The sequence below is a fragment of the Megascapheus bottae genome, chromosome 16, assembly GCF_031878675.1.
Source record: "Megascapheus bottae isolate mThoBot1 chromosome 16, mThoBot2.hap1, whole genome shotgun sequence".
Lineage (NCBI taxonomy): Eukaryota > Metazoa > Chordata > Mammalia > Rodentia > Geomyidae > Megascapheus > Megascapheus bottae.
In genome coordinates this window covers 31,538,197-31,561,823 of record NC_143524.1, presented here as the reverse complement: position 1 = coordinate 31,561,823, position 23,627 = coordinate 31,538,197, and the positions used below count along the sequence as shown (strand labels likewise).

At 46.7% G+C, this 23,627-nt stretch overlaps 2 protein-coding genes across 5 annotated transcripts in view; both read right to left on the bottom strand.

The window, feature by feature from the left end:
- Nucleotides 1–721: 721 nt before the first annotated feature.
- Igsf22 (immunoglobulin superfamily member 22) lies at nucleotides 722–16,354 on the bottom strand. Its single transcript, XM_090349256.1, is given in 26 exon segments — nucleotides 722–827; nucleotides 2,046–2,115; nucleotides 2,118–2,256; nucleotides 2,259–2,316; nucleotides 3,436–3,642; nucleotides 3,952–3,974; nucleotides 4,360–4,422; nucleotides 4,424–4,552; nucleotides 4,758–4,818; nucleotides 4,820–4,841; nucleotides 5,416–5,691; nucleotides 6,804–6,843; nucleotides 6,846–6,934; nucleotides 7,103–7,277; nucleotides 7,596–7,598; nucleotides 8,065–8,138; nucleotides 8,141–8,366; nucleotides 10,003–10,176; nucleotides 11,459–11,532; nucleotides 11,535–11,626; nucleotides 11,792–11,831; nucleotides 11,910–12,009; nucleotides 13,200–13,288; nucleotides 13,452–13,525; nucleotides 13,527–13,566; nucleotides 16,237–16,354. Coding segments are annotated over 26 exon segments (2,562 nt in total).
- Nucleotides 16,355–19,322: 2,968 nt separating this feature from the next.
- Ptpn5 (protein tyrosine phosphatase non-receptor type 5) overlaps nucleotides 19,323–23,627 on the bottom strand; it is a 55,117-nt gene continuing 50,812 nt past the window's right edge. For all 4 annotated transcript variants that reach the window (XM_090348013.1, XM_090348012.1, XM_090348015.1 and 1 more), the window contains 4 exons: nucleotides 23,403–23,513; nucleotides 21,008–21,168; nucleotides 20,801–20,914; nucleotides 19,323–20,435 (listed from right to left, as the gene is read on the bottom strand). In XM_090348013.1, coding sequence (XP_090204139.1) covers nucleotides 20,342–20,435; nucleotides 20,801–20,914; nucleotides 21,008–21,168; nucleotides 23,403–23,513 — 480 coding nt within the window. In that variant the 3' untranslated portion in view covers nucleotides 19,323–20,341. The remainder of the gene's footprint in view (nucleotides 20,436–20,800; nucleotides 20,915–21,007; nucleotides 21,169–23,402; nucleotides 23,514–23,627) is intronic.

The following is a 23,627-nucleotide window of genomic DNA, read 5'->3' as shown; positions in this document are numbered from 1 at the left end:
TGAACTCAGGGCCTAAAGGCTATTCTTTAGCTTTCTTAGATCAAGGCCATCACTCTATCACTTGAGCCACACCTCTACTTCTGCTTTTTGGTGGTTAGATGGAGATAAAGGTCTCACAGACTTTCTTTCCTCAGGCTGGCTTTGAACCACTGTCCTTAGATCTCAGCCTCCTGAATAGCTAGGGTTATAGGTGTGAGCCAGCATTATCTGGCCCAAGACCTATTACTTCAAGTCCAGCATTTTTTTTTTTTGTAAGGAGTCCATTGCAAAATGTATTTGAAACCAAAAACGAGATGCCAAATCCCTTCTATTTCTTGAGAGTAGAACTCCTGGACTCTAAAAGGACAAAACCTTCATCCTTTCAAAATTCAGGATGCTGAGCACAGGCCTTCAGTGTGAAGAATCGGAGGGAGCAGGATAGGGGAGAAGATCAAGTCAGCAAGACTTTCCCCTGAAAGGCAGGGAAGGATATGGTGTGGAAGAGGGGAAGGCAACTCACAAAGTCCCTCTCTGGTTGGTGGGGTCTGGAGAGTGGTCTATGTTACGTGTGTTTTTCCACATAATGCCCAATTTAAGCAGAAACAGGAAAGGGTGAACTTGGTGAATTTATTGTCCTATTCCTAGAATGTTTACATTAACACACACCAGAGGGCACCTTGAATTACAGGGGACCGTGCTGAGGACATGACGATACCGCAATATCTGATGCCTGGGGTGGTGTTCACATAAGGTGCTTTGATTTCTTCTGCAGATTCTCTGTGATTGATGCCAGAATTGACTTGTCATCTTTGAAAGAACAAAGTAAACATTCATTGATGTTGGTGATACTGGAAAACAGGAACTGAAATAGCCTTAGGACCCTCAATCCTGGGTTGGCTGTGTATGCGGCTAAGAACTGCCATTCCGTATTTATTTATCAAGCACTGTGCCAGACATATCCATATAGGATTTCACTTCAACCTCACAGTCTGGGGAGGCAAAAAAGCAGACATAGAGGTAATTTACTATGATCACATGGATAGTCAGTAGTGCCCTGGGTCGATGTACTTTAGGGACCAACCAGAATCAGTGGTCAAAGATCTGTCTATGGAATGAAAGCTAGAAAGCTCCTCCAGTACCTTCCTGGCCTAGTTCTGTTACATATATCAGCGGCTACTGTGGTGGCATCATCTGAGTGCCACACACTTAGTAGAGCTCTTGAGAGATACAGCAATAGGATATGGTCCTTACTCCAAGAGAAGGCACCTGTAATTGGTTCTAAAATGATCTATAGCCATAGAGACCAAAACAGTGGGAGCAATACCACCAGAGTGTGTTGAGAGAGAGAGGAGCAGAGAATGAGTGAGGCTTGTTGGTTGGGATTTTATCATGAGGATCAAAGGAATTTAAATTAAAAAAGCAAGGCAGATCAGCTTTGCATTTAGGGGTTTATGGCTAACTGCAGTGAAGACAGTAGGCTGTGTGGGAAAGCATAAAATATCTTCTGTTACATTCACATATGTGAATAAGCAAGAGGAAGGGTCCCCTTTAGTCTTCTCCATTTGTGCCTCCCACCTGCACTTGTCTTATTTTTCATTTGTGATTGATGCATTCTGGTTTAAGCCTGATGAACAGTTTTTTTTTTTTTTCTTCGTGCCAGAACTGGGGTTTAAGCTGAGGGCCTTGGTGCTGTTCCTGAACTTTTTTACTCAAGACTAGCACTTTACCAATTTAGCAACAGCTCCTCTTCTAGCTTTTTGGTGGTTGATTAGAGATAAATGTTTCATAAGCTTAAATTTAAGTGGTGCTGTGGGCTACAATGTAGCTCAGCAGCAAAGCATTTGCCAAGCAAGTGCCACATCCTGGGTTTGAAACAAACAAAAAAATAATGGTGCCAGTCAAATGACTGACTGATCAAGAGAGATTGATGGCCCACAAGACTTTATTTTGTGCCCCTGTATTGAACAGGATAGATCTGTTGCCTCTCCCCTCCCACCTGGGTGCCAGACCTGCCCTGGTAACTCTCTCACCATAGACAGTGAGTGTGTAGCTGCTGAAATCCTCACTCAGCTAGCTCATTCTCCACCAGTATGCTGTACTCACCACTGTCCTTTAGAGTGCAGGTAGGGATGACACACAGCACACACTGCCGATAGAGTGCCAGAACTTGGAGCTAACTGTGATATTGACATCACCCTTGTACAGGGTCACAGTGGGCTGTGAGTTCCCAAGGAAGGCACAGGTCATGGTTCAATCCTGGCCATGGAACACAGTGTATATGGCTTGAGTGGTGTGAAAAAGCGGGTTGCACGGTGCCAGTCTTTATGCTGGTTAGGACTTCAGTGTGGTACTCAGGTCCTCAACTGTCAAGTGGGATAAGGCAGGATGTGAGTGTCCCCAAAGGCCACTCATGTATTAGAACTCCCAAGGTATCTAGGAGGCCAATTCTTTGTAATGCCAAAGACATGGACCAGATTCTCAAGAGCTAGTAGCGCTGGAGATCCTAGCTATTTTATGCTTCCTCAGCACTTCTCCCAACTCCCCTGAATGGCCATACCACTCCAGAGGTCCACTGCAAGCTAAGTTGGCTTCACAGGTGTTTATATCTTACAGAGCCTGGGGTCCTAAGGGTCTGTCCAGGACTAACTTCTCAGACTTTTACCCTGGCCTTTAACTTCTCCCCAGACTTCCTATGCTAGTTCAGCTTTAAGAGTATACATTTAGTCCTTCATTTAATTTTCCTATGCTTTCTCTACCCTTAACCTATCAACTCCAGGGTTCTTAGATTTCATCCTGGCTCGCTGAGCAGTCCCAGCCCTCACTCCCACTATCATTTCTCTTCAGAGCAGATACAGGTCTCCTCTGTAATTCTTTCTGGTCTCTATGTCGTCTCAGCCCTCAAGGTTTCTTCTCCACGTCCATGTAAGTATCACCCCTAAGATTTACTGTTTTTGTGTGTGTTACCAGTGCTTGGACTTAGGGCTTTGCAGTCTCCATTAGCTTTTTCTGTTCAAGGCTGTGCCCCTATAAGCTTGAAGTTGGCCTGGGCACTGTCCTTTAACTTTGTTGCTCAAGGCTGGAGCTCTATCACTTGAGCCACAGCCCCTCTTATGTCTTTTTGATGGTTGGAGATAAGTCACATGGATGTTTCTGCCCAGGATGGCTTCAAACCTTGATCTTCCGATCTCAGCCTCTTGTGTAGCTATGACTATGTGTGCGAACCGCTTGTGACTGGCTTAAGATACTGTTTTTGCTAAGCCTCCCCAATATTACATTCTAAATGTCCTAGATGTCAAAACTTCTGTCTTGATGCTTCTCTGAATTTATTTCAACTCTTTTGTATCTTTCTGGGACTCTTATCATCTCCACTATCAGGGCTCCCAGGTACAATCCAGACCTTAAGCTTCCTACTGAGGTTCCCTGTGGTTTCCTACGGGTGTTTTTGGTCACTGTCACCAATTTCCTTGGGAGCCACCACTCCTTCCACCTGTCACTGTATTCTTGTTGCTAAAGACAGGCTCTGTTCCTGTGAACCAGATGGAGCAGCTTGTATCCTGCTTCAGGATGACACAGTGGGATAGTGGCATCACTATCCTCTTCACAGCAGGGCCATGGTTCTGGGTTAGAGTCCCTGTCTTAGGGACTTCCTTATATAGCTTCAAACTCAGTAGGAGGCTGGGAGAAGTTTAGGACAGTTAGAACATCTGTCAGCAACACCTGGGGTGGAGGTATTGTGCTTCTCTCCACAGCTACCAGATAAAGATTGGACGCTACTCTTTGAATCTCAGCAGTGTCTCAGAAAGGGCCCTGCAGTAGTTCTATAATTCTTGGGCAAGAGGCTTGTGAGACTCACATTGCTCATTTGAAAAATGAGGTCTAACAGGGATCACTCATTTCATAAGAAGAAAGGGCAGGATGTCAATCCAGCATGAAGTTACTCGTCATTAAAAGTTCATTATTTTTCTTTGGGACTTAGAAATTTTTTTTTTAAAGTCCTTTGTAGAATGTTACTTTTTAAATAGATTAATCTTCCTCTGCCCTCTTGTCCCTCTTCCATCTCTGTGGGATGGATTTTTATATTGTTTTCCCTGAGCTCAACAGATAGGAACTGAACCAGATAAGAAAGTGTTACAAGGACTGAGTTCTACTTCAATGCTTTAGGGGTTTCTAGTCTTTGAGAAAGAGAAAGCAAACAAAACAAACACCAATCCTTTACCCTCTTCCCTCTTAACCATGCTGATAATGCCTGGCTTTGAGGTGATAAGGAGATTTCTTTAAGACATGTACTGGGAAAGTGGGGGGAGGTTACTAAGTGTTGCAGAGCTACATGTGGAGAAAGTTGCTAGGAAACCTCTGGAAGCCACTGCCCACTGTGCCCACTGTCACATGCATGTGGACGTCGTGGTGTGCCTGTCTAAACTCATTCTGCAGCAGGATTTGATAACACTCCCGAGTCAGAGCACTTGGTGCTGTTGGTGAGGAATTGGGAGTAGTTCTTGCCTTTGGTGATAGTCACCCAACCCTTGGTGGTGATACCATTTTTCTGCCAGGTCATGTCAGGGGATGGTGAGCCCTGGCATTGTGACAGCAGAGGACGCCGGGGGGGTCATTCAGATGATATCTGAAGGGAAGGCCCTTTCCCATTTTCAAGGAATCTCCTGTTGGTTGTAGTGCTTGGAATCTGGCAAAGGACAGCCCACGGCAGAGATTCTGATGACTACAGCAGCCATCTTTGTCATACAGAGGGTCTCTGGGGTCCAAGACAAGGAATAACTAACAGAGAAGGCAACATGGATTCAGACAGCTGTTCCAGCACATTCCACCATGTTACTCTTCAACTATAAGATCAAACTTGGGAGTAGCTGGGAGGGAAGACATTGATGTAAGACACAGAATTCTCTTTTAAGCAGATTCAGTTCAGTTTTTTTTTTTTTTTTTTTTTTTTTTTTGGGTCATGGGGTTGAACTCTGGCCTGGGTGCTGTCCCTGAGCTCTTCAGCTTAAGGCTACTGCCCTACCCTTGAGCCAAGCCCCACTTCGTTTTTCCATTTTTCTAGAGGTTAATTGGAGATAAGAGTCTCAACTCCTTTTGTGACCAGGCTGCCTTTGAACCTTGATCCTCAGATCTCAGCCTCCTGAGTAGCTAGGGTGACAGGCATGAGCCACTGTTCCCAGCTTCAGCTCAGATTTAAGCTTTCTCTCTAAAACCTTCCCTGACTTCTCTTTCATGGCCTCACTGTAGGCTATTCTAAGGATGTAGTACCAAGGAATCGAACCCAGGTCTTCATGTATGCTAGGCATGCACTCTACCACTAGGCCAAACTCCTGGCCCTTAATGTTTCCTTGAGCATAACATTACCCATTTTTTTTTCTTGTTAGATGACGCCCCAGTAGGAACATTTGGAGCTAGGATGTTGGGCCTGCTCTGTATTCTCACCTGGTGGTGGCATGGCATGGACTCCTTTCTCTAACTTCACAGGTTCCCTTACCCTAGCCTCATTCACAGCCTGGATGCAGAAGTATTTCTGCTTCTCAGGGAGAACACCCACTAGGTAGCAGGTGCCTGAGATGGGGATCTTTGTGCACTTGAACCATTCCTTGCTGTTTTCAGCATGCATCTCAAAGATGTAGCCAGAGGGTGGGTCTCCTGTAGGCTCCAGCCAGCCCAGGGAGAAATCAGACACATGCAGACCCTGCAACAAGCCTGGGGCTTCTGCCATAGAACAGACAATTAGTCAGTAACCTCTGAATTCGTTCACTTACCTCGTGTCCATTTCTCATACTTGGTTCTCCCTCCCTCCCCGCCTCCCCCCTCCCTCTCTCTCTCTCTCTCCCTCCCTCCCCCCTCTCTCTTTTCTTCTCTCCCTCTCTCCCTCCTCCTTGCTCCCTCCTTTCCTCCCTTCTTTATTTTTTATTACTAGAGTTTGAACACAGGGCTTCACACTTGCTAGATTAGTATTCTATCACTGGAGCTGTACATCCAACTCTGCATTTGCTAGTTATTTTTGAGATGGCATTTAGCAGAATTTTCTGCCCAGGGTTGGCCTTGAACTGCAGTCTTCTATATTTTGGTTTCCTGAGCACACTTCATTCTTCGAACCCTCACTTTCACTACCATCTCCAACTCCCACAACTAATATCCAACTTTGCATACTCAGTAACCTCCAAATTCAATTACTAACCAGTCCTTGAATATTCCAAATTTAAGATAGCTTACATATTTAAACCTCTTTTGTTCAAGATTCTATCCTTTAGCCAAGCCATCTCAATACATCTCTATATAGGTTGCACCCCCCACCCCATTTCTTTTTTTCTTTTACCAGTTGTAGGGCTTGAACTCAAGGCCTGAGCACTATTCTTGGACTTTTTCTCAAGGCTAGAGCTCTACCATTTGAGCCTCAGCACCACTTTTGGCTTTTTTCTATGTATGTGGTATGGAGGAATCGAACCTGGGCGTTCGTGCATGCTAGGCAAGCACTCTACCAGTAGACCAAACTCTCGGCCCTACCACCCTATTTCTTAAATCCAAAACTTTCTCAACTAACTACCCAGCATTCCCACTCAATCTTCAACTTGCTTCTATCACTTCAGTTAACCAGAAATACTTGAAGCTTGGTACAAAGTTTTCCTACTCTTCCTCTTCTCTGTTCCTGATGTTCATTCTGCAAGCTTTCTCTTTTGTGGCAATCCTGTCTCTTTATGAGGCTGGCAGTTTCCAGGGAATGGCAACAGATCCTTCCTGTCAGACTTTCCAAGGGAAGAATTTCTCTCTCAACTTTGAATAGGCTAAATTTCACTATTGATGGAGACTGGCAGCCCTCTAACTCATAAGATCTTTGGCCACCATTAAGCTGGGTGGCATAACTAGGGTGCCCAGGGCCTTGCCTTATTCACAGCTATAATTCAGAATTCACACTCTGTGTCCTCCAGGAGACCATCAACAGTATACTTGGTTCCTGAGACAGAAAGATGAGGGGCCATGAGATCAGGGATACTCAAGGGGTGAATCATGGAAGAAAATGCCCCAAGATGCTATTTAAAAAACCCAAAGAGGATGGAGTGTATTCAGAGTATCAGTAGCTCACGCAGTAGGACTTCCTGGGCCTCTGTCTCAAGGACCTTACCTTGGATGACGTCTTTGCTGACTGGTACCCACAGCATACTGCCTCTCTTTCTTCATTCCGTAATATAGCCAAGAACTAGGGATGCCCCATCCTGGTTAGGGGCATTCCACGCAATGGTCTCAGGTTCTTTGGTCACATCAGTCATTTGAAGCTGGGAGTCAAGACCCAGGGGTTTCTAGGGTGGACATAGAGAAGGTAAAGGGCAAATGAAACCAATACCTCATCTCATATTGACCTCTGCTCCACTTAAAAACTTAACCCAATGTTTGCACGTAAACATCAAGTGAGGAGTAAAAAGAAACTCATGACTAAATATTAGTATCTGGATTCTATTTTTAAATGTTTCAATTCAATTGGATAGGTAATGGGCAGACATCAAAATTTATTGAAGACCCTTGATGATTCTAATGTGTGGCCAAGAGGAAGGAAGATCATTGACTGAAACCTTCACCCAGTGTGATACCCCTCCCCCACACCACAGCTCCCAATTTACTATCTTGACACATTGAGGTGTGGAAATCAGTTGGGAGGGTTGTAGCAAGTAATTAATTAGCAATCATAATTAAAATGCTGATATTGTCTGGGGTTTTCCGTGGAATACCGGAGAATGGTTTCAAGGTTATTATCCGGAGAATGGTTTCAAGGTTATTATCCTTAAAGTGACATCATGCTTTTTTAGATTCCAGGATGATTACTAGAATGGAGAAAGAAGGGGAGTTGGTTTCCTGGAATTGTGCACACGTGGGTATGCCTGTGAAGGGTGTGTTTTATATGTGATGTGATTTGGAAAGTAGGGAATTCTTGCATGCACATGATGTTCTGTTCTTCCTTTACACCATCTATCTCATGAGGCAGATTGAGAGGAGCCTAATGAATTCCCTGCAGTATTCTTCACTGGCCAAAGACCTCTGTTCTGACCCCTCTTTTCTACCCTCTGAGCACTAGGAAATCTCACTGTTTGCAGGATTTCCTGCAAGCATTTATCAGTCTCCAATGGGGTTGTTCGCATCATCTGAATTGACTGCCAGGATACAGGAGGTTTTTTCCTCTCCACTCTGTCTGTGGAGAAGTTAGTGACTTTGCCATTTACCTCTCCAATCTTAACCTAGGATTTCTTGCCAACTGCTCTCCATTCCACTATGAATTGTTTTACAGAGCATCCTTTGTTGTCCTTTGGGGCTTTCCATTTCATGTGCTTTCCATTTCTCATGATTACCTGTGAACTCCAGGAATTCTGCTCATTCCTAGGGAGGCTTGGCACGATCTAGAGACAGAGAATAACTTTACAGTGACACAAAGGATTAGAAGGGCCTCAGCCCACTCACCAGAGGTCCAGCCAGATCGGGCATAACTGGATTCTGAGATATGGGATCCCTTTCTCTTTTCTCTGTCCATTGGCCCTCTTGCAAATACTTGCCCAGAGACTTAGATTCTTGTCCTTCTGATGGTCCTACCTACCTAGGAACACATTAGGACCTCTGCTTTAGCTGGATCATTGTCCTCTTTTAGACAAAGCATCTCCATCTTCTGAACTTCTGGAACACCATTTATTTCTGGTATCATAGTCAATCCTATGTTATAATTATTTGTCAGCTTTATCCTTTTGGGGCAGAGAGACTGCTAAAGGTACTTTATCTCTATGGTCCCCAAACTGAGAACTTCATGCTGCTAAACTCAATTAAAAAATCCTTAACATCCACAGCATGATGGAAGTACAGATGGAGGAGCTGGTGGTGCCGTGTGTGTGTGTATTAAGTTCACCAAGGAGGGCTAGCTCTGCCTCTTATCTGACAAATTCTGACCTATTATGACCAGTTCCAGATTACACCCTGACTTTATAATCCAGATTTCATGTGTTTTTAATCTTCAACCCTCTCACCTCCTGCTTCATTCCCATGCACTTCAGCACACAACTTCACCTCTCTCAACTCTAAATCTCAACTCGTTTTCACCTAATTTCCTTGCCTCCAAACTTGTCCTAATCATCCAGCTAATAACAATACCTACGTGACATATTGGGAGGTCTACTTGGGTAAGCACTTGAAAATCATTAGAAAAAGCACCTTGTTCTTGGTAGAAAACTGAGGCTTAGAGAGGTTCACTTGACCCAGGTCACTTAGGAAACTAGTGGGTTTCTGGTTGCAAAGGCAGCACTCCAATCCTGTTCTCATCAACTCTAGCTCTGTCCCAGGACTCCTTCTCACCTGCTACTGCCCACCTATTTAGTTTAGATAGATGGTAGTTATTCTCTCCATGTTGCACTTGTTAATTTATCCAGGTCTCACCTAGGGAGATTTTTTTAAATTGTGATTCCCCATTTTGTAGACAGTGGAAGCTGAAGCAAAGAAGTTAATTAACTTGCCCCAAATCCAGTAGCTCATAATTGGTAGAAGCTGGGGTTTGAATGTAGCAGTCTAGGTAGAGTCTGCCCTCTTAGACCACTATGCTATGCTATCCCATGGTTATTATATCCCAGTCATCTCCCTTCCTCCTCCTCCTCCTCCTCTTCCTCCTCCTCCTCCTCCTCCTCCTCTTCCTCCTCTTCCTCCTCCTCCTCCTTCTCCTCCTCTTCTTCTTTTTTGGTCAGTCCTGGGGCTTGAACTCAGGGCCTGGTCACTGTCTTTGAGCTTTCTCAAGTCTAGTGACCTACCATTTGAGCCACAGAACCACTCCCAGCCTTTTCTGTGCATGTGTCACTAAGTAATCAAACCCAGGGCTTCATGTAAGCTAAGCAAGCACTTGACCACTAGGCCACACTTCCGGCCCTCTTCTCCCTTCTATATCATTTACTTATATACCTAGGCAGTGCTTTGGGGCATAACCCCCACAGTCTTCTCCTGCCAATATTTATTTCCATAGGATGCTCCCTGGCCATTCCTGTACCCTAATGTTCCCCACACCCCCTTCAGACCCAACATTGTGAGATGTGCACTCACCTACTCATCACCCACAGCCAGACTGTAAGTGCCCTCATCACTCATGTTTACATTGGTAATCACCAGCATGAACTTGGTGCCCACTTGCTTCACATCATACTTGGCAAGGGAGTACTGGATCCTCAGTGGCTCAGTATCCTGTCTCATGGGACAAGTAGGAGAGCTGATGAGGAAAGTAGACTCCCTATTCCTCAAAGCCAGGCTGAGCTGAAGATGCTTATCCATATCTCAAAACATTACCCAGTGCCCCTGCATTGTTACTAGCTTCATATCTAGTGTGGTGGGAATCCAAGATCTGTTTCCCCACAAGACCCAAACTTTTTTTTTTCCAGTTGTGGTAATTGAACTCTGGACCCAGGCGTTGTTGTCCCTAAGCTCTTCAACTCAAGGCTATCTCCCTACCCCTTGGGCCACAGCACCACTTCCTGTTTTCTGGTGGTCAATTAGAGATAAAAGTCTCACAGACTTTAGTGCCTGGGCTGGCTTTGAACCGTAATCCTCAGATCTCAGTCTTCAGAGTAGCTAGGATTACAGGCAAGAGCCACTGAGCCTGCTTAAGACCCAAACTTTTAATATGTGTGAATTCAAAAGATGCCATGTCACAAAAGCACAGATCTTTTTTTGTTGTTGGTCATTTTGCTTGAACACTGGGCTTAGGCTTTGTCCCTGAAAGTAATAGGCTTATTAGGAAATATCTCCTCCTCCAACTCATGGATCACCTGGGAGATTTAGAGCAGGAGGATGATAAAGGAACCATTGTTCATAAAACAATGATTGCATACCTAACCCAACACAGAGATGCTGTAACTGTATTACCTATTAGGATTCATTTGAGTTGGTGGAATGAATGAATAAATAATAAAAGCAAAACAGATGAAAGAGGAAGTGCTTCAATTTTCAGATGAGGAAACTGAAACTTAGAGATACCTAAATTTACACAATGAAGACAGTGAAACTGGGATTTGAATTCAGATCTGTCTGACTCCACAGTTCATGTAAGAATATGATGGAGAGCTGGGCACCGTGACTCATACCTGTACTCCTAGCTACTAAGAAGGCTGAGGATTGGGGTTCAAAGCCAGCAGGCACGAAAGCCCAGGAGACTCATGTCCAACTAACCACCAGAAAACTGGAAGTGCTACTGTTGCTCAAGTGGTAGAGCACTAACCTTGAGTTGAATTGCTTAGGGACAATGCCCAGGCCCAGAGTTCAAGTTCCATGACTGACCAAAAAAAAAAAATACGAGGAAGTCATGAGGAGACAGAAGGTGACAAGCTCTTTTCCTGTTCTTGCAGCAGACTGAATGCCTCTAAGTATATGTGTGCAAGTTTGGGGACACACACACACACACACACACACACACACACAGGTAAAGCCCAGCCTCCAGCCCTCAGGCCTCAGCTTTCCAATGAGTGCTGACTTCTATTTCCACTTTTTCCTTCATTCCTTTGAGTTTCTTGAGCAGTGCCTGGAAGTCAATGAAACCATGCTCTTGCAGACCTTTTCAAAGTCCTTCCTGGGCACCTTGGACAAAATTTTTTCTTTCTCATCTGTTATTTTCAGCTGCTTCTTGGGAAGTAGGAGGAGCCTTGGGGTAGAGTGGAGGAGAAGACCAAGATTGTACTCAGTCCCACCCCCCGACCTTGAGACAACCTTCCCCACTCAATGGATTCTTGGAGCTCAGGTTCCTGTTGGGAAACCCTTGAGAGGTTCTGGGAGACAGAACCCTGGAGATGGAACCTCCAAACTTCACTTCTTCTTCAATGTTTTCTTGAAATCTAGGTTTTCTTGACCTGAAGACAGAAGACCATAGTCAGCTATGAGTAAACTGATTCCTAAGAGAAAAGGTCTGGAGAAGGGGGTTGGCTTACCCTCTGTCACCAGCAAGGACAAGGTACAGATGACATCTGCATGGTCAATTACTTGCAACACACTTGTAGTTTCAGAGTCATCTGAGGTCAGTGGTTCCAGCTGGATCAGAGTCAGACCATTAGTAGGGGAAGGGGTAGGAATTACACTGATGTTCTCTGAGGTGGGACAAAAAGGCTTTTTTTTTTGCAGGGGTGGGGGGTAGCACTAAGTGTTGGGTGTATGTGTGGAAGACTGGGTAGTCTATGATGAGAAGTGTCAGGTAGTATTCAGGGTAAATATGCATATTGGCCTCCAGACCCCATGGCAATAACATTATGTACTTCATTATGAAACCCTCCCTCTTGGGTATGAGTACTGGAGGGTGAGCATTTTCTGAGTCGAAACACTTATCTGCAGTCTTTGGCATTTGATGATTTAAACAATTTACTCCTTTGTACCAGGCACTGGGATAGGTGCCAGCAGAAATGGGTGAATGAGATAGACTCCATGCCTCTGTGTGAAGCTCAGAGCTGGGGGAGGGGGGTCCAGGAAGCCATTGCTCTCAAAATGCCTGGGCTTGTGTAAGAGTGGCCTTGTGTGGAGGGGTGTGTGTGTGGGGGGGGTCTCTAGGACACAGCCATGAGGGTTAGGGATGAGACTCTGGGAGAGAACCACCTTCTGTCCTTGGGAGAGAAGGGCAACCTTTGTTTTGCTCAATGGGAAATGGGGACAGGATCCAAGGAATGCTAGGACTGAGCCTTCCCGTGACCCATCCTTCTTTTCCCCAAAGAACCTGAAACCAAGTTACAGTTCCGTAGCAGCCCTTAGGAAGAAGTTTAAAAGATGTTACTTGTGAGGAGGAGCAGCCCTTGGCAGGACTTTTCTAGAGGGCCTGGTATCCTTGCTACTTTCCCCTGCTCTTCTTTGGCAAGACTCTTTGGGTGCTCCAGGCTACTCTATGATCAGTCTAGTCTCTGCCTATGTCTGAATGCCACCCCAAGGCTAAGTCTCTCCTTACAGAGGCTCCATTCCTTTCTAGCATCTCCCACTTCAGTTCTCAACTTGGCTTCCATTTGGCCCCTCACTGCCTTCTCCAGGCTTGGGCAACAGATAATTTTGATTTTCAGTTGTTTCTGGCGATATGAGGTCTCCTGATAGCCTCTCCTATTCCTGCTGCAACCTAAGCCCAACCATGACAGTCTCTTCCTCCCCACCCCCACCTTGCTTTGTTTGGGTAGTCTAAGAGAGTTGCTCGGCCAGTCCTTCCCCATCCACACACCTGGGCAGGCAGTCCCCAGATTGGGCCATACCTTCAGCATGTGTTCCCCGTTAATGCTGCCACACTCCCTCTTCCAGGACACATTGGGCTTGGGGTTTCCTTGCAGCTAGCTGTTCACCCCTTAGCCTGCAGGCTGGACACCCTGCCCACTCCCTGTGTCCCCCAGGGATTTGTGTCTGGACCCAGGCAGGGGTGGAACCTTCAGCTTGGCTTTGCCAATGCCTGTGTATGGAAGAAATAGAAGCAGGGGGACTCCAGGGGGGAAAGACAGGAAGGGCCACACCCTCTGGTGAGGTGATCAAGTGAAATTTCTCTTCAAACTCAGGAACATTCTCCCCCGAAAGGATGTTGGAACTTGAGTCATAAGAACTCCACCTTGCCTGAGGACTTCCTTGTTACTACTTCCTCTGTGGGTCAAGAGAGAGGTCAGAATGGGCCTCAGATGGGAGCACAGCCCAGGAATGGAGGACAGACACATCTTTACTTAGGGGATGCTGGAGCCTGGGATACAATCTTGGAGGACCAGATCCGCTTTGTGTCTAGGAAGGACCTTAAGAGATGAAGGGTCATTATGTTATGTCAAGTTTCAGCCACCAGAGGTCACCAACTCCTCAGCCCTCCAGGGAAGGACTCAGCCAACCCTATTTTAACTATGATTATTAGAAACTAAAAAGGTGACTTGGTTTTGGGTTTCTCTCCCGGAAGTCTTAGTATCTTCTAGCATGAAGATGGATTAGGCCTGCTTCTGCTTGGAAGGGCAGCTTGCTTAGCTGAACTCTGTTCTAGACTTTCTCCCTGATATTCTGTGCCCAGCATTCCTGACCTTGGAAACGGTGGTTCTTGGGTGACAGAAAGGACACATTCCCATTCCAGTGGAGCTATATATGAAGATTTCCTTACACTTGTTTTTTTTTGGTGTGTGTATGCTAGGGATTAAATGTAAGGCCTTGCATGCTAAGTATATACCAGGAAGCTGTACCGCAACCCTCAGGGGTGTATACAATGTGTTAATATAATTTTATATTAAAAAAAACTTTTGTTTGCAGTATAAACTAAAGAGTACCTTCATGTCTGTTGAGTTATTAATGAATAGCAATTGCTCTGATTCATGGAACACTTATCTTGTGTCACAAACTGGGCTGGGCACATATCAGACATTATTTTAGCTAATCATCACAATACTTCAGTGAAGCAGGTGATTATATTTTTGTCTGCATATCTTTTCCCTGTTTTCTTTTTAATTTTTATTTATTTATATATTTTAAATATGTTATTGTTATTATTAAGGTGTTGTACAGAAGGGTTATCATTTTGTAAGTCAGATGAGTACATTTCTTTATTTCTGTGTGTGTGTATGTGCGTGTGTGTGTGTGTGTGTGTGTGTGTGTGTGTGTGTTGGTCATGGTGCTTGAACTCTGGGCCTGGGCATTGTCCCTGAGCTTTTCAGCTCAAGGCTAGACCTCTACCACTTGAGCCACAACACCACTTCCAGTTTTTTGGTTAAGTGGAGATAAGAGTCTTACAGGCTTTTGTTCCCTGGGCTGGCTTTGAACTGTGATCCTCAGATCTCAGCCTCCCGAGTAGCTAGGATTACAGGCTTGAGCCATCAGTGTCCGGCTACATTTTTTTTCACCCCTCTCTTCTTTTTCTACGAATGTCTTTTATTTGACTTCTACAATGTATAAACAAAAGAGCAGGCTTCCATCTGACAGGGAAAGGTAATATATCACAGTTTAGATTGTTTTTTCAACACTGGACTTGTTTTCTAGTGTTGAATGGGAAGTCAGTGGAAAGGAGCTATGGCTTTAAAGCTGTCCCTTTAGATGGAGTCTGCACTCGTTTCCTGCATTCACATTACCTGCCTGAGCTCTGTGGTCAATGTTTTTCAAGTCTGTCTGCACCTTTGAATCCATGGAGAGCTTAAAAATTCCAAATTTAAAGAGAAGAAGAGGAGAAGATGTAGTTAAGAATTCAATGTGTCGGGCCAGGAGTTTGGCCTAGGTAGTGTGCTTGTCTAGCATGCACGAAGACCTGGGTTCTATTACTTGGTACCACATAAACAGAAAAAGCCAGAAGTGTGCCTGTGGCTCAAGTGGTAGGGCACTAGCCTTGAGAAAAGCCCAAGGACAGTGCTCAGGTCCTGAGTTCATGCCCCCTGACTGGCAAAAAAAAATTCAATGTGTCTTCTGAATTGTGCTTATAGACTGTTTTGTCAAGTTGCAACTCCTCTGTAAAACTATTTAAAATAAAAAAAATTCTGATTAATGGTCTGGGGTTAGACTAAGATATTGTCATTTTCCACCTCACCCCTTCTTCTACACTAGTCTGACTCCAGTGTGCAGTAAAGGCTAAGAATCACTGGTATATATCACTTGAATTTGCAACTTTTGGTCTAGACTGTAAACCTTGAATCCCAGTTGTTCCAGTTGCTAGTGGCCATTTGGTGGCCATGTACACAGAAGACTCTGAGGGACTCTGTTCTTCTAGGATGTTGAGGGAGGGGTAATGATTGTGAAAATGGATAATCATTACCCTGTCCTTTGACCATCTTTTAGTCATTTTCCACTAGACACAAGACTACTCTGTTCTAAGCCCTTTCTCAGCTCTCTCTTGGATTTGCTCTCTTTCAACTCTGGCCTTCACGGATTAAGAGCCTAGACCCTTAGGTCATTTGTCTACGTGTTCATTCTGTTATCACTGGTGGCCAAGTCACCCATTTCTTAAGAGTGCAGGGTCAGCATTACTCAATGTAGATGACACCTTCTTGCTTTCAGCTTGACTGAAATCCTTGCAGTCTGTTTGCCTCAGGCTCCAAACACTTCAAGCAGTTCTGAGTTTATCAGTCCTTCGCAAACCTGTGATTGGGTTTTCACAATCTGTTTTCTAAGAGATTTGATCTGTGAGTAAACATCCAGCTGGGTGAAGTGCCATTGAGCCCCAGATTGGAAGTTCAGGTGGGGTGGGTTTTGCTGAGGGGTCCATTTGTGGCAAAGACTGGGGCTACTCAAAGATGGGTGGAGAGAGAGAAAGGCTACCTTTTGCCAACCCTCCTCCCCCGTCACATCCACTCCACTTGTCTCCCACGATCTTGGTTGTCTGGGAGAAGGTCTGTATGTGGGTGGTGGAACTGGAGAACTCCATGGACACATGCTCCTGCACCATCTGCTGGTGGTGAATGGTTGTCATGGTGACAGCAGGTTTGTGCCCTCACCTGTTTAGATGAAGAAAAGCATGAGGACATGAATGATAAGGAAAGAATTAGGAGGGCTATTCAGAGGTAGGTGTGTGTGTGTGTGTGTGTGTGCATATGCACACGTGCACGCACACACATGCACGTGAGCCTGGGTATGTATACACAGGAAATAGGAGTAGATAGCTAATGGCAGAAGAGCATTTAGGCAGCACCAGCACATTATCTGGGCCATCATTTGTGTAGTCCCAATCTCCCTTTATCATACCAGTTACAAGGACTAGTGGGCCTGTTCCCTTGCTGAGTAACCCCAAACAATTCCCAGTTCTGGGAAGGAAGGAGAATACTGGGCTTCAACTTACCTACCAACCAGACAAAGGCCTCAAAGGAACTGAGGACACCTGCTGGGCCTTGGGGAAACAGTACTGCCTGGAAGTCCACCTGAAGAGGAATTTCTAGCCTAAGTTAGGCTGGAGTGGCCATTATAAGGAAGCTGTGGATCTTCCTGAGCCCTGACACTGGTGGAGTGTGAGGACCGATGACAATGCATTTCCACAATGCTGATTTCACCTCTGCTGTGACTTGGTAAAGGCAGGAGTTTAATGTTTATTTCTTATACTTTCTGACTCTGCCACTGACTACATCATTCCATTCCTAAGCCCCCCATTTCTCAAGTCTCCCCAACAGGTGGCCATGTGTGGTCTCTGACTCTCTGTGGAGTCTCTTCACTCAGACATGGGCATGTCTTCCTTTTGCATATCAGGCTACCTGCTGTTACATAGTTCTGTCCCTTAAAAAATTTAATACACTTTGGAAATGTTTACATAGTAGAACATAGAGGTTTCCTTATTCTTATTGACAGCCCAAGAGTATTTCAGTGAATGGATGTAGCTACCGCCACCTTTATTAACAAATACAGCATGGCTTTTACCTTATTATTTTGGTGTTGATCCTAGGGCTTGAACTTAGGGCCCAGGGAGCTGTCCCTGAGCTCTTTTGCTCAAGCCTAGAATTCTACCACTTGAGCCACTGCTCCAGTTTTGTTTTGTTTTCTTCTGGTAGTTAGAGATAAGAAGAGTCTCATGGATTTTCCTGCCCTGACTAGCTTGGGACTGCAATCCTCAGATCTCAGCCTCCAGAGTACTTAGGATTATAGCCATGGGCCACTGGTGCCTGGCTTAATTACACAGCTTTAAAACCCTTGTTGGTAGATGAAAAACCTGAAGTCCAATTGAACTGAGCTGCCCAAGTTCACTCGGGACAGATCCCAGGTTCTTGACTCTCACTCAGTCCAGTCCACTCGTAGGGAAATCAGGTCGTTGAACCAGGTGGTTAAGAAAAATAAAACCCTCCCCTATTCCCTTCTATATGTACATCATCCTGTGCTGCTTCTTTTTCTGGATTCTGTGACGGATTTTCTTTGCTGCCCTCAATCTTTGTCCTCCTCTGAACTAGAAGGTACCAGACTACACCCCTTTCCAAAGGAAAGAGGGAGGAGGAAGTCTCTCACCTTCTGCACAGACCAGCAACTTCCAACACTTAAATGTTATGACCACTGCTTAGAGGCTCTGCTGGCACCTGGGCATTCAGTGTGGCAAGTCTCCTTTCTTCTATCAACTGTGGGAGGGCACTGAGAGCCATCAGTTCCTTAAATATATGTCCCCCTGGGGAGATCCCTGACTCAGGCTCATACTTCAGCCAGATGGCACAGGCTTTTGGGGGTGGGGAATGGAGAAGGGAAGCTAGTTGGATCCAACACTGGAGAAAAGGGTAAGGACCAGATGGGAGGAAGGCAGTTGGTGGCTGGTCCAGTGGTACTGGTTTCCTGTGTCCTGTGGTCAGGTTTTGTCTCACACTCCTGATGGGTGGAAGCTCCCTGAGCTATGGGGCTCAGGTTAGTGTGGGTACATATACCTTCTCAAGGGCATTAGAATCCAACAGGGCTTGGGGCCACTGTCAGTACTGAAAAGGGGGTGCATCGGGAAGAGTCTAGCGGAGCTGACACTTGATACCCCAAACAGGGAACATCATTCATATTGCACTGTATGTGTGGGACATACACAGCTGGAATAGCCTTATGGGGTCACCCTGCTGGAGGAGAGGAGAATGTTCACTTTCCTCTCTCTCCTCACTTCACAGCCTCCACCTCTGGAATCTGGGTATAAGGGCCATCCTTCTGGGAGAAATAGCTCTATGGGTGGTGGCTGGAGAGGAGGCTTCTTTCACTGAGACTGCTGGGTTGCTTCAGCCTCACCCTTTCTTTCCTCATCTGTGATATAACCTGTATGCCTGGATCCTTGATCTGGGTTGCAAGATTCTAGTGACTTACAAGGACCAGCTGGCTGGTCAGAAGCCCCATCCTTGGTCCCCTTCTTGCCCTGGAATGATCTCCATCCATGAGTGTCACAGCTACTTTTGTTCCATCCAGGGGGAAGAGGGTAAGAGTAGAGCAGGCATGTCTGGGGATGGCTTAGGAGCTCTGCTTCCTTGGTCTCCTGGGCAGGGCTACTTTTTAGCTCAGGTCTTTCAAGGGAAAGTGCTAGACTGTACAGCTGTGGTTGGGACTTGTGGGGCTAATATGGGATAAGGGGGCTGGTCAACAGGAAGGGACCTGAGTGTGACTTTTCTGACAGCCTTGGCCTCTGTAGCCTACCTTGTTGGAGTTGGTGACCCTCCCATTCCCAGCCACTCTGCCTTTCCTGGAATCTTCCCAGGCTTACTTCTGAGCTTCCCTTTGGCTCAGGGCACCACTGGGTAAAAATCTTTGCAGAATGGACTTACAAGTTTGCAAATATGGATTCTTTCCATATTCCCAATCTGCACAGGGGCATGAGTGAGTGTGAGGGGTAAGTGTGTGCGCATTTGGTGTGTATGTGGATGCTGGGAAGAACAGCACAAAGCCTTGAGTCACAGGGAGCCAAGGAATGGGAGGGAAGAGGTAAATTATGGACTCAGGAAACAGAGTTTTGCTCAAAATGCTGTTTATTGCTCTATTCAATGACCACGAGCGAATTATAAAAAGACATCAAATGTCTCTGTCTGCCGTGGAATAAATATTTGAAGTCAGCAATAAAAACACGTGGCTCCAAGATAACACAGGTGGCCAAAGAGTCATGCATGCCCTGCTGATGGGCTCTCAACACACGCATGGACACAGGAACACACGCACGGCGACACGCAGCGAGACTTGGGGAGGCTGTCCCACAGCGACACAGAACAAGGTCCCACACAGATGGGAGGCCAAGTCCTTATCCTAACTCAGCCTTGGAGCTCCCCTCTTCCTGCAACCAGGGCCCACATCCTTTGGGGTTCTCTTTCCCCTCTTGTCCCCTTTGTTCACCCCAACCTTGAGACCTTCCCTAGCTGGCCTCTCCTTACCAACCTATCAGGAGCTCCTTTGCCTGGCCTCTAAGTCTTCAGTTCTCTCTACTACATCCTGGTCCCAAAAAACTGGGCAGAAAAAAAAGGCAGTTTGCCTATTGGGAGAAGTGGGGGGACATGAGGGTACCTTAAGGTGGGTACCACTGCCTGGCTACTTAGGAGCTGGAGCTTTTAACCCCTTTCCTGGCCAAGGAGACACAGTGTCCGGTATAGACAGCAGAGATGGACGGGCAGACACATTGTGGCAGGACACTCGGATGCGGCATCGAAACATTTTGGATTAAACAGCGATGGAACTATGGTTAAAAATGAGGCCCCAGGTCTGTGTGGTGTGGGTCAGGCCCTGGGGCCCCAGGCGTGGCCTAGCACATCCCTCCCTTGCCTCCCTCAACTCCCCGATATATACAGCGGGAAGAGCTAGGTTGGGGGTAGGGGGCTAGGCCAGGCTAACAGAGGAGGGAGGAAGCAGACTGAAGAGAAGGAGGAGGATGGAGCAGGGATTGGAACAGGCCCAGAGTCCAAGGCAAGGCCCTGGGTGGCTAGATTGAGGACCCAGACTCAGGCTGGGCAGTGCCCAGAGGACCTCAAGAGGAGGAGCGTGGTCACTCTGGGGCCTTGCGGGACAGCTGCTTCTCATAGAGGCTCATGGCGTGGTGCACAAACTGGTACTGCTCACATGTCTGGATCATGCCACCCCTGCCCAGCAGAGATGCACAGTGGGATCACAGGGATGGGCTGAAGGAGGGGACCCCCAAACCCAGAGAGTACCAGACCCTTTTGAGGCATGCTGGTGACCTTGTGCTTGTGCAGCTTGGAGAAAGCCAAAAAGGGCCCTTTGTCATATTTGTCAGGATGCCATGTCAACTGTTCTCTGTCCCTGTCCTGTCCCCCAGCTATATCTTTTCCCTTTTCTTCCATTAACACTGTCTAGATCCTGTCTTCTTTCAGCTGCCCTCTCTGTGCCCATCAACCCAGGCCCGGGGTGCTATCTGCCTCTGACTCCCAAGCAATCAGTGTCCCCCAGGCTGCAGCTGCTCCCCCACCATCACCCGTGGACTGACCTGTCCTGACGGAGCTGGCACGTGGTCTTCAGGATGTCCACTACGCCCTCATGCCGCAGCTGCTGGCAGCAGATGCTGGTGGCAATGAAGCAGCCGGTCCTTCCAATCCCTGCACTGAGGGCAGAGGGGATGGGAAGGGTGAGGGGAGGGACAGCCAAAGGGTTGGGGAGGGTGGTCCCGTTGCCACTGGTGGCTGGTAGGACCCACCTGCAGTGGACAATGATGGGGGCACAGTGAGGCCCCTCCTGCTGGGCTGCCTCCTCCACTTCCCGTACCAGGTGCAGGAGTGGAGGGGCCCGGTCTGGGGTCTTCTGGTCAGGCCAGGATGTGAACCAGTAATGCTTCAGGCTTCGTTCTTCAGTCCCACTCTGCCCAGGAGACAGAGGACCCACCCCAGATACACGTGAGTGTGTTTAGTCCCCAGACTGCTCAGAGATAAAGATGGAATGTGAGGAACACACGGACAAGGGGATCCCTTAGCCCTTAGGCCTATGTCATACTGCTCAGTGGCACAGGACAGAGGCCAAGCAAATCAGCTTGGTCGGTGGCCTTGGCATCAGACCTCACTTACTCCTCTCTCCATCCCTCACCCAAGAGATGCTAGCAACCATTCTCCAATTCATTTCTGTCTCCAGATTTCTTATCACGACAAATGTCCCAGTTTTCCCTTAGTCCGATGACTCAGAACAGGGTGAAGATATACCACCATCCTTCCCTTCCCTCTGCTCTGCCTGCCCATCGCTCCATCCTTACGACATGCTGCCAGCACCCCTCTGTCCACATCCTCTCTCCACTTCCAATGCCGTGCTCCGTTGTCATCTCTCCACTGAGCTGAGATCCCACTTTCATCACCGCCCACCCCAGGTCCACAGCAGTCACGATGGTCTCTGGATCTCTCCACAGCACAGGTCTTCTTGTTTTGCTGTGCTTGAAAGCCTCCGTGACAGATTGGATATGTGTGTCCTCCCATCCTCTAATATACCCAAACCTCCTTTCCAATGTGAGGGTCTTAGAAGGTAGGGACTTTTACTATATACTATGACCTTAGCCAGGAGGGCCCAGAGAGCCGTCTTACCCTTCCTGTCACAGGAAAGGGGGTCTTCACTATACCTGACTATGCACTACCCTCCTGGAGGATGTCAGCCAGTATCTCCTCTCCCCAAGAAGCTCTAGCATGGTACTTACCATGGTACTTACTTGCTCCTCGAGGACAGCCCAGATTTTAGGCAGCTGGGTTCTAAGTACCCAACCCAGAACCAAGCCACGGGCAGATGATCTTAATAGTTTATGAGTGAAAGAGAGTATCTTCAAACCCCAAATGTTCTGGCTTTTCTTTCTATCCATTCACACAGTACTATCCTGTGTTTCTGAGGAATTTCTACTTGGGATTACTGGCTCTGACTGTCATCTCTGGCTCTTCAAGGCCTCCAGTGAGACCCATGGTGTTTTTTTTTTTTTTTTTTTTTTTTTGCCAGTCCTGGGCTTGGGCTCAGGGCCTGAGCACTGTCCTTGGACTTTCTCAAGGCTAGCACTCTACCACTTGAGCTGCAGCACCACTTCCGGCTTTTTTTTTTCTATGTATATGGTACTGAGGAATTGAACCCGGGTCTTCGTGCATGCTAGGCAAGCACTCTACCACTAGGCCAAACTCCCGGCCCTGTGAGACCCATGTTTTAAAAGTGGCTCCTGGGCACTGCCCTTCAGGGTCGAAGTTTCTGCCATTCTGTGGGGGCGGGACACCTCAGAGGGATACGTTTTTAGGCTTTGAGCTCATTTCTGTGTCTGGACTCCGTAGCTGTCAGCATCAGAAAGACAGGCTATTTCTGGATAGAGCATCAGCTTCCTGGTTACCCAGCTCACCTTCTCTGCCCTTTTAGGTTATTATTTACCTCTGTAAACATAGATTGTATTGTTTCTCAAAAACAGCCTCCTAATCCCGTTTCCAAAGGAACAGTCCCTTCTATTATGCTCATCCTGGAAGAAGCACAACTTTAGGGTGGGAGGATACCTCCCCCTACTCTTCTGGGCTGCTCTGTATTGCTCATATTTTGTATGCCTTTCTTTCTTTTTTTAATTGCCATTTTCTGTAACTACAGCCTTCCTAGGCAAAAGGAAGCAAGGAATGCCTGCCCTCTGGCGGATACATCGGATACTACAGGCCAGATGTTCCTATCTCAGTTAAAGGGATGTTTCAGGGCCGGATCTCCAAGTCATAATAAAAGGTCAAAGCTAGAAGTTTGTGAGGTCTGGTCTACCTAGACTATCCAGGCCTTGGAAGCATTTGAAACAGGAATAGAAGACATTATAAATGGCTATTCAGAGAGAGAGAGAGACAGTGAGTCCAATAGCATTATACACCATTGACGTTTGGGAAATGTAGTTGGGACTTGGTCCTGCCTCTAGCTCCCAAATCTCATTTTTGGTTCCTAGACCCTGATTACAAGTAAAATCCTGGGAGTGACAGCTTTGTTTCCATCATAGTGAGTTTTTGGGTGCTCTGGAGTGGGCTAGAGAAGTTAGGGCTTGCACTAGAGGTCAGGGATTCTCTGCGGAGTACCTGCTTAAGGCTCTATTTTCCCCACCCCAGTGCCCCAGGCCTCACCCTGAGGGAGATGAGTCGCAGCCGGTAATCCTCGGTGTGAATGACTTTGCACACAGTGATCTCCATGCCATCATATACCACCTGCTCCTCCGGCCAATATTCAGTGCATTTCTGCAGGGATCCAGATCAGGCTTAGGATCCACCCCGGTTCCCTGCCGCACTCTCTCCAGGCCTTCTGGGCCACTGGAGGGATTTATAAAGGCAACTTGTGTGTAGTTGGAGAAA